The 10,964-nt window shown below is 43.5% G+C and overlaps 1 protein-coding gene across 1 annotated transcript; it reads left to right on the top strand.

Moving 5' to 3' along the window:
* On the top strand, positions 9,084 to 9,659 carry LOC109223094 (the record flags this gene model as incomplete). Its single annotated transcript, XM_019387353.1, has 1 exon — positions 9,084 to 9,659. A coding segment is annotated over exon 1 (576 nt), but the record flags the coding sequence as incomplete, so codon positions are not given.

Below are 10,964 nucleotides of genomic sequence, written 5' to 3'. Positions count from 1 at the left end.
ATATATATATATATATATATATATATATTTTGTAGTAGTCTGGTGTGAGTTGTAAAGATTAATTTTGATTAAAAAAAAAAGGGAAAAGTATCCAGTTCTACCGAACTACGCGGGTTTGACTCTCACCGGATGTGAGATACGTAGGCAACCTCCATCGGGTTCAGCCCATATTTTTCAAAAAAGGGGAGCATAAAATCCCGCATGTTCATAAAATTTTCGAAAAAAAAAAGAACCTATTTTGGTCACCTTTTTACTGTCTTGCCCTCATGTTCTGGCTGTTTTGCCAAGGCAGCCTTAAAATCTTTCTGGGAAGTGCTGAAGGGCCATTTTTGTAAAAATAGATACTTTATCCATATTTATTCACCTTTTACCATTTTTCCCTTATGTCTGGCCATTTTTGTCGAAGCAGCTTTAAACCTTTCCGGAAGTACCGAAAGACTATTTTTGCAAAAGTAGCCATTTTTCCAGTTTTGTCTTGTTTTTTTATCTGAAATAGCTTTTGAACCCCTCTCGGAGTAGCAAAGGGTCATTTTCGTAAAAATAGTTTTTCTTTTGTCTATTTTTATCATTTTGTTCCTGTATTTGGTTGTTTTTGCTGAGACATCCTTTATGCCTTCCATGGAAGTATCAAAGGGCCGTATTTGTAACAATAGCCATTTTTTCCGCTTTTATCATCTCAACTTCTGTTTTCGGTAATCTCAAAATCTATATTGTAATAAAACAAAATAGATCGAGTCCTAAATTGGCCAAAAAATAAAATAAAATAATGAATGATCATAATTTGCATATAGTTTAGGTAAGTCTTAACCCTTTTTATCTTATTCTTAGGATCACCATGAGTTCTCCACAAAGAAGCAGTCAGAAAAGGGTAAGGGACGAGACACCTCCTATGTTCTTGATCAGAGATAAGACCCCGGGTCTCTGTAATTGGTGGGCTAGTTTTGTTACATGGGAACGAAATCGAGTATTTAAGCACCTCAAGTTCCTCACAAACATCATGGGAATTAAGCCTAACAGAGATTTAATCGAGGCTCTAGTGGGTTTTTGGGACCCCGCGAACAATGTCTTCAGGTTCAAAGATTGTGAAATGACGCCCACATTGGAAGAATTAGGTGGGTTCACCGGATTGGAGAGAGACCTTCGTGGGAAAAAGCCTGCTGCTCCGAGAAAAGTTGGTGTGAACAACTTTTTAAAGAAATTATGCCTCCGTCGAATTCCAATGGTTTGCTTAAACGAAGGTTGGGTTCCGTTGTAATATCTCTATGACAGGTTTGGGGACAGAAAGGGTTTGAAAATTTCTCGGGCATAGAATTCGTCAACCAGTTGAGTTACGACGCTTGGAGGGAGTTGAGAATCTTCGCGTTCATGATATCATTTCTAGGGATCATGGTCTTTCCAGAGCGTGGTAGGCGCATCAGAATTCGATTGGTCGCGGTAGTCTCGTATTTGCAAAGTAGCGAGGATCATACCATTCTTCCCATGATTTTGGGAGATATTTTTCGAGCTTTGACCCGATGCCAAGAGGGTGAAGATTACTTCGAGGGATGCAACATTCTGCTGCAGATGTGGTTCATAGAGCACCTTTATCATCATCCAATGGTAATAAATTTCAATGAAAACTGGCTGAATTACATTGGATGTCACCCAGGCAGGGCCGCAAGTTGTAATCTTCCAGATGGGGTGAGGGCCTGGCGGAAATTACTTGGTTCATTGAATGCGGATAGAATCACTTGGAACTATTATTGGTTCCCTTCTGCTAGGGTCATGCATATGTCGACATATCGCCCATTCTTCATACTCATGGGTTTCAGAGGTTTCCAACCCTACGCGCCCCTTCGCGTCATGCGCCAGCTAGGGAGAGAGCAAAAGAGGCCCCCGATTGAAGACATGCGTCCGTTCGTGTGGGAATTCAAGGGAGAGGAACCTCCAAGGGAGTCTTATGCACAAAAGGTTTGGTTTGGTGGTCGATTTTCTGATATAGACGAGATGGTAGCTAATCGTGAACGTGCATACCTTGAGTGGTTTCACAACCAGGCTATCCCCGAGCAAAGGCCAGAAAGATCCATACGGCATGCAGTTGATTGGGAGGAAGAGATAGAGGCCAGAGTTAGAGATACCAAAAGGGAAGTGGCACAAGAGTTCCAGTCTCGTATTGACACTTTACAAGAAGATAAGGGAATTCTGGAGACAGCCATGGACATACAACAGGCTGATTTTGAGCGGGAAAAGGCTCAGTGGGCACGAGAGAAGCAAGCACTCCAAGCCCAAATTCAAAAGAAGAACATAGTCGCAACCGCTCAGCAACAAGAAGAGAGAGAAGCCCAGTTCAGGGTAGTCCGTGATCACAAGCGTAGAGGTTTTGCTCAGTTAATCCAAGGTCTGAGGGATCAGATAGGGGGAGTTGAGTCAAGCAAGGAGAGCCAGATCGCGGAGTTTGAAATAGAAAGACATCACTACCAGAGTATGATCAACCGGTTGGAGGGGGAGTTACTAGAAAATCGGCGCCAGAAAGATATGGCCTTAGACCGCGAGCGTGATGCTCTGGATCTAGCTGAGACCCGTGGTCAGCAAAATCAAGAGCTGCATGTGGCTCAGGAATACATTAAGGGAAAGATCCTCGAGGTAGCCACGTATACCTCAAGAGCTTGCATGAGTTGTCAGGGAATGACGCCCGAGCGGTTTGCAGAAGTATCTTTGAACGTTGCTCGTCATATATCTGCAGACTTGGAGAGGATATACCGCAATGTTGGGGGTCAGCCGCAGGAACAAGCGCCTTGATTACAGTGATGCTGGTGGATTCTATTGCAAAGATCAAAGTCTTCTTTTAGTTATCGGTCTTTTTTTCATTATCCTTTTGTTGTTTTTGAGTCAATGAGAGTCTTTTGGTGTTTTGAGTCTTGTTATTTCGCCTTTTATCCTAAGAAGTCTGTTTGAGTCAGGTCTGGTCTTGTTTATCTTTATGTAATTCTTGCTTTTCGAGTCTTGTATAAAAAATAAAAAAACAAAAACAAAAAAAACACGTTTATTGAAAATCAACGAAAAAGATTTTTGTTTAAGAAAAATTCAAAAATGAACCAAAAAAGATGTTTGTTTTGTAAAAAAAAAAAAAAAGAAAGGGGGTTAATGTACCTGAACTACGTAATGATCTGATTCATGCGGCGACATGATACATAGGCAACCGACAAAAGGTTCGATCAAATATTTGTCAAATGACACCAAAGTAAGGGATCAAAATAAGGCGAGTGAAAGGAGGAAATAACATTGTCAATAAATAACAACTGATAAGCCGGAATGAAACATGAAGCCTTCCAAAAGCATATTAGAGATGATGATATTTTAGGAGCATAGCATATCTACGTGTGATTCTTATCTGCAAAATGCTTAACCCTAACACATTTGTTGCCTCTTAACCAGTAAGCTTAAGGTGGTTGGTTTGTGGTGAAAACTGGCAACACATCATTACTTCACAAGATCTAAGGGAGCAGTGGTAATGGATAATAGTGATGAAATCGAGTTGGTCAGTGACAATCCGCAGGGTCAGTCAGTTGAGCAAGAGTCGGAGGAAATAAGAAAATTGAGACAACAACTGTCAGATGTATATCAAGCTTGGGTTTCCGGTCGACCTCCACCCCAGGGTCCTTCAGAGGGAACTTCCACCATACCCCAGGCTACTCTAACACCGCTTCATGCAACGAGCGATCCAATTCTACCACCAGGGTATGTGCCAAACTACAGCCTCCATGCTGCCCCCGGTACCTCTAATATGCGACCTCCAGTCGCACAGGTTAGGAACACCCCTCTCGTCGTGTCTGGCGCACCGGTATATACAATCCCACCGCCACCACCTGTGACGAGGCCAAACAATGAGCCACCATCTCATGCTTATGATGGCCAATACTATTCTCCAAATATGGCTTTTGGGGTCTCGGCTCCATACAATCAGACTCCTCGGTACGAATCACCAGTGGAAAATGAAAAGCCTGCCACGACTGTTGAGCCAGATGAGATGGCCAGGAAAATGAAAAGTCTTGAACAGAATATAAAGAATATACAGGGACTAGGTGGTCACAAAAGTGTTTCATTCAGTGATCTATGCATGTTCCCTCACATCCATTTGCCACGAGGGTTCAAGACCCCAAAATTTGAGAAATATGATGGACACGGCGACCCTATCGCCCACTTGAAAAGGTACTGCAACCAGCTGAGGGGTGCAGGAGGAAAAGAAGAGCTGCTGATGGCTTACTTTGGGGAAAGCCTTGTGGGGGTAGCTTCCGAATGGTTCATTGACCAAGATATCTCTCACTGGCATGTTTGGGATGACATGGCCCAGGCCTTCGTCAAACAATTTCAGTACAACATTGACATTGCGCCGGATCGTAATTCTTTGTCCAATATGAAGAAAAAGCCGACCGAAAGTTTTAGGGAGTATGCCATCAAGTGGAGGGAGCAAGCGGCTAGAGTTAAGCCACCCATGGATAACCACGAGTTGATCACTGTTTTTCTGGAGGCTCAAGAGCCTGATTACTTTCAAAACATGATGTCCGCGATGGGTAGACCTTTTGCAGAAGCAATCAAAATAGGGGAGATGGTCGAAAATGGCCTCAAGACTGGCAGAATTGTAAGTCAAGCTGCTCTCAAAGCCACCACCCAAGCTATCCAAAATGGGTCGGGAGGTTTGGCAAATAGAAAGAAGAGAGATGAAGGGTCCATGATGGCTTCGGGATCTAGGGAGTTTCAAAGAGGGGCATCGCACCCTTATGTGCAAGTTCAGCAGGGGCAATCCAGCTACCCTCAACATTATTATCCCCCGCCAATTCCTCAATACTCTATGGGCCCACCATAATATACAGTGTTCAATGCTCAATCATATGCTCGGCCTTCCAATCAGCAGGTACGGGGACCATCTCCAAGGGTCCCCCGACCTCAGCAGCAAAATTTTTAGGCACCGTACAATGCTCGTCCCAGGCAGGATTATGGTCGAGACCAGAGGTCGGCAGAAAAATTCACTCCATTGACTGAATCATATTCTAGTCTATTCCAGAAGCTAAAGCAAATGGGCGTAATTGGACCCATCGCTCCCCACCATATGCATCCCGATTCGCATGGATTTCAAGAAAATTATAGATGTGAATATCATTCCGGTGCCCCAGGGCATAGCACTGATGACTGTTGGACTCTGAAAAGAGCCATAGAGAGACTCATTTCTGAAAAACTGATTGTAGTGACGAATGGCGAGGACCCTCCTAACGTGACAAATAATCCGTTGCCAGCACACAATGATGTTCATTTTGTTGGAATGATTGGCCGAGACCAAGAATACAAGCCGGTCGGTCGAGCAGAAATGACAGTGGGTGCAATTCAAGAAGGAGCAGGTCTGGAAGTAAGTCCTAGCCGAGACGTGCCATTGATTGTTAAAGGCGCCCAGAACTCAAATAAGGCAACTTTATTTGTTCCAAAGATCTCGAGGTTGGAAGTTCACTCTAGTGTTCCAAGCCCAAGGTTATATGTACTTGGAGGCCATCCCGACAAAAGGGAGAAGCAGGGAGGTACGAAAGGTATAACAGAGCCGATCGTAATCAAACCTGCCATGCAACTCCCTGTAAACAACACAAAAACCACTCCTTGGAACTACAACAAAACGGTGATGACCTACAAAGGCAAGGAAATCATAGAGGAAGTGGGGGAAACTGGAGGTTTTACTAGGAAGATGTTATTCTCTAGAAGAGTTGAGGAAGGCCAAGCAAATTAGAGAAGGCCATTTGCCAATAAAGAAGCCGGTCACTGAAGCAGATGCGGAAGAGTTTTTGAAAAAGATGAAAGTTCAGGATTACTCAATCATTGATCAACTAAGAAAGACTCCCGCTCAAATCTCTCTACTATCTCTTCTCCTACATTCCAAAGAGCATGCCCGTGTACTAATCAAGGTCCTGAACGAGGCACATATCTCAGAGGAAACCACAGTGAATCAGTTAGAGAAGATGGCCAACAGATTTTTTGAGGTGAACAGAATCTCCTTTACTGATGATGAACTTCCCGAGGAGGGAGCCGGGCACAATAGGGCTTTGAACTTGATGGTCAAATATGAGGGTCATTATGTAAAGCGAGTCATGGTTGATGGAGGCTCAAGTGTAGATGTATGCCCTCTCTCTACCTTGCAAAGCATGAAGATCGATACAGACAGAATCCGACCCAGCAATGTTCGCATCTGGGCTTTTGATGGCAGCAAGAGATACCATTGGGGAGATCAACCTCACCATGACGATTGGGCCAGTTGACTTTGAGATTGTCTTCCAGGTAGTGGACATGGCCACTTCTTATAACTTTCTTCTTGGAAGGCCATGGATCCATACAGCCCGAGCTGTGCCATCCACCTTGCATCAGATGCTCAAATTTGAACATGACAGGCAAGAAATTATTGTTCACGGAGAAGACGAGTCTTCCATTTACAAAAAGACCCGTTAATCCCCTGTATTGAGGCCAAGGAAGGGTCTGAGTCCATTGTCTATCAGGCGTTTGAAGTGGTTGTTGTGGACCATGTCGAGGAAGGAAAGCCTATTCTGCATCCTCGTCTTTCCGCCACATCTGTAATGGTGGCTGCAGTTATGATGAGACAAGGTTATGAACCAGGAAAAGGCTTGGGGGCATCATTGCAAGGAATTTCGGAGCCTATTTCTCCGTTCGGTAACCAGGGTACTTTTGGATTAGGCTTCAGGCCAACACAAGCAGATGAAAACAAATCCAAGCACCGCAAAAAGTATGGATGGGTCTTGCAACAACCTATCCCTCACATTTTCTACACTTTTGTCAAGCCACGACTCCAAGAGGGTCAAAATTCCTCGGCGCATGCAAACATTGATGAAATTTGCCATGGCCTCAGCCAGATGTTTTCTGAAGTGAATATGATCCAGGCTGGTGAAGGCACTAGTCGTGCTGATATGCAACTAATTGACCCAGACACCATGCTCACCAACTGGGAAGCAACTCCTCTCCCCACAAGGAAAGAGTCTTGGTAGTTGCTTTTGCAGCTTCTTTTTTGTATTTTTGGGTTATTTTCAGGGTTGTAATCCAAACATCTCAGTATGATCGTTTTGTTTTGATGTTAACCCTTCTATCCTTTTGAATTCAATGAAATGCAGTTCAGTTTCATATTATGTTTTGTATCTTTTCCTTTTTTCTAATTCCTTTCATTTTATTTCCATTTCAGTTTTGTTAATGCCGGCTTTAATAACATGACATGCATGCGGAATTCACGCCCAGATCTTAAAAAGCTGTCTAATATCGAAATAATGCATCAAAAGGTTGAATATGATGAAGATGAGGTTGTTGAGGAAATAAAAAGAGAGTTGGAACAATTTGAAAACAAGCCTAAGCCAAACCTCAATGAAACTGAGCCGATTAATATCGGAAGTCCTGAAGAAGTTAGAGAAACGAAGATAAGCATTCACACCGAACAAAAAACCAGAGATGCCTTGATTCAACTTTTATTTGAATATAGAGATGTGTTTGCTTGGTCTTACGATGATATGCCGGGTTTAAGTGTTGATCTGGTGGTTCATGAGCTTCCTACGTATCCTGGTTTTCCACCAGTCCAACAAAAGCAACAAAAATTTAAAAAAGACGTGAGTGACAAAATCAAAGAGGAAATAATGAAGCAACTAAGCGCCAATGTGGTCAGAGCTGTCCGATACACTACCTGGGTGGCAAATGTTGTGCTTGTGCCAAAGAAGGATAGAAAAACCAGAGTTTGTGTCGACTATAGGGACCTGAACAAAGCAAGTCCAAAGGATAATTTTCCTTTGCCAAATATCCACATTCTTGTAGATAATTGCGCAAAACATGAGATACAATCGTTCGTGGATTGCTATGCTGGGTACCACCAAATTCTAATGGATGAGGATGATGCAGAAAAGACCACGTTCACCACGCCATGGGGTACTTATTGTTACAGGGTCATGCCATTCGGTTTAAAGAATTCGGGGGCAACCTACATAAGGGCCATGACTACTATTTTTCACGACATGATGCACAAAGAGATTGAAGTATATGTCGATGATGTTATCATAAAATCAAAGACACAAGCTGATCACGTGTGTGATTTGAAAAAGTTCTTCGAACGGCTTCGAAGGTATGACCTTAAGCTTAATCCAGCCAAGTGTGCATTTGGGGTTCCGTCTGGGAAACTCCTCGGTTTTATAGTCAGCCGGAGAGGCATCGAATTGGATCCATCTAAGATAAAGTCCATTCGAGATCTGCCACCCCCGAAGAACAAAAAGGAAGTCATGAGTTTGCTCGGGAGGCTGAACTACATCAGTAGGTTCATTGCTCAGCTCACAACCACGTGCGAGCCCATCTTTAAGTTGCTGAAAAAGGATGCCGCTATCAGGTGGACAGACGATTGCCAAAAAGCTTTTGACAGGATCAAAGATTATCTGTCAAAACCCCCTGTACTGGTCCCGCCTGAACCTGGTAGGCCTTTGTTTTTATATCTATCGGTGATGGATAATTCCTTTGGATGCGTTCTGGGGCAACATGATGCAACATGCAAAAAGGAACAGGCAATCTATTATTTGAGCAAGAAGTTCACCAATTATGAGGTTAAGTACACCCTTTTAGAAAGAACATGTTGTGCCTTGACTTGGGTCGCTCAGAAGCTGAGACATTATCTTTTGGCCTACACTACTCACCTCATATCCAGAATGGATCCTTTGAAGTACATCTTCCAAAAGCCAATGCCCACTGGCAGGCTCGCAAAATGGCAAATCTTGCTCACAGAGTTTGACATCGTCTATGTCACTCGCACCGCGATGAAAGCACAGGCTTTGGCAGATCATTTGGCAGAGAATCCAGTTGATAATGAGTACATGCCACTTAGCACATACTTCCCAGACGAAGAGGTCAACTCAATAGGAGAAGTGGTTCCAGACGATCACCCTGTATGGAAAATGTATTTTGATGGAGCTGTCAATATCAAAGGAGTTGGGATCGGGGCAATCCTCATCTCACCTATTGGACATCATTACCCTGCAACGGCCCGACTTCGATTCTTCTGTACCAATAATACGGCAGAATACGAAGCTTGTATCATGGGTTTGAAAATGGCCATCGATCTGGATGTGCATGAACTATTGGTTATGGGAGATTCTGACTTGCTTATCCGGCAAGCTCAAGGCGAATGGGAGACTCGAGACATCAAGCTTATTCCGTACAGACAATGCGTGCAAGACTTGAGCAAAAGATTCAAATCCATCGAGTTCAGGTACATTCCTAGGTTTCACAACGAGCTAGCCGATGCCTTGGCTACTTTAGCCTCGATGATCCCTTATCCAGGCAACGCTCATATTGATCCGCTAGAAATCCAAGTTCGAAATCAACACGGTTACTGCAATACAATTGAGACAGAACCAGATGGTAAACCATGGTATCATGACATAAAACGATTCCTGAAAATGAGAGAATATCCAGAGCATGCCAAAGGAGATCAAAAAAGAACTTTAAGGCGGCTCGCCAGTGGTTTCTTCCTGAATGGGGAAATTCTGTACAAAAGGACCCCAGATTTAAACTTGTTGAGATGCATAGATGCTACAGAAGCAGAGCAGATCATGGGTGAAGTGCATTCGGGGGTGTGCGGACCTCACATGAATGGATATGTTTTGGCGAAGAAGATTCTGCGGGCGGGGTATTATTGGCTTACTATGGAGCGAGATTGCTTCAGTTTTGTTCGCAAGTGTCACCAATGCCAGATTCATGGTGATTTGATTCACTCGCCTCCTTCAGAATTGCATCCCATGTCCTCTCCTTGGCCTTTTGTTGGTTGGGGAATGGATGTTATTGGTCCAATCGAGCCAAAGGCTTCAAATGGGCATAGATTCATTTTGGTTGCAATTGATTACTTCACCAAGTGGGTGGAGGCCGTCACTTTCAAAGCAGTCACCAAGAAAGCAGTGGTAGACTTTGTTCATTCCAACATCATCTGTCGCTTTGGTATCTAAATAGTCATTTGATGAAGGAGGTATGCGAACAATTTAAAATCATGCATCGTCATTCTACCCCTTACCGGCCAAAAGCCAATGGAGCCGTTGAAGCGGCAAACAAGAACATCAAGAAGATTCTTAGGAAAATGATCCAAGGTTCCAGGCAATGGCATGAAAAGCTGCCTTTTGCTCTTTTGGGATACCGAACGACTGTTCGCACATCTGTTGGTGCAACTCCGTATCTGCTTGTATATGGAACTGAAGCTGTAATACCCGCTGAAGTCGAAATTCCCTCTCTCCGAATTATTGTGGAATCAGAGATTGAAGACACTAAGTGGGTCAAGACCCGATTAGAACAACTGATGTTGATCGATGAAAAATGGCTAGCAGTAGTGTGTTTCGGCCAATTATATCAGCAAAGAATGGCACGCGCTTACAATAAGAAAGTGCGCCCAAGGCGATTTGAGGTAGGCCAACTGGTTTTGAAACGCATCCTTCCGCACCAGGTAGAAACTAAAGGAAAGTTCGCCCCGAACTGGCAAGGACCTTACATCATCAATAAAGTGTTACCAAAAGGGGCCTTGCACTTGGTAGATGAAGAAGGACGGGTACCAGACATGACTACAGATGCAATCAAAAGATTATGTCTGATATATACCCACAGTAGAATTTTCACGCATTTATTTTCTCAAATCGAAGTGACGAAGGCTATCATTTGCTAGCTATTCCAAATAGGTGTCACCCTTTTGTTAATCCTTTTTGGGCAGTATTTGTCTTCCTTGTTTCTCACTTTTTAGAACATGTGTACTTGTAAAAAAGCCAAAACAACAAATCTCTGAGTCATTGAACTACGTCCGACCTGATTCCGAAAGGATACGTAGGCAGCCTTACCCTGGGTTCGGTCCCATCAGAACAAAAAATCCATAATCCCAATACTCCAAAACTGGGGCAGAAGTTTGTTTTATTTCACGGTTTTTCTGTAAAACGGTTCCA

Source organism: Nicotiana attenuata, chromosome 2 (genome assembly GCF_001879085.1).
Source record: "Nicotiana attenuata strain UT chromosome 2, NIATTr2, whole genome shotgun sequence".
In the NCBI taxonomy this organism is placed as follows: Eukaryota; Viridiplantae; Streptophyta; class Magnoliopsida; order Solanales; family Solanaceae; genus Nicotiana; species Nicotiana attenuata.
Note: the sequence above shows the minus strand (reverse complement) of the source record. Positions and strands in the feature narration are given on the sequence as shown.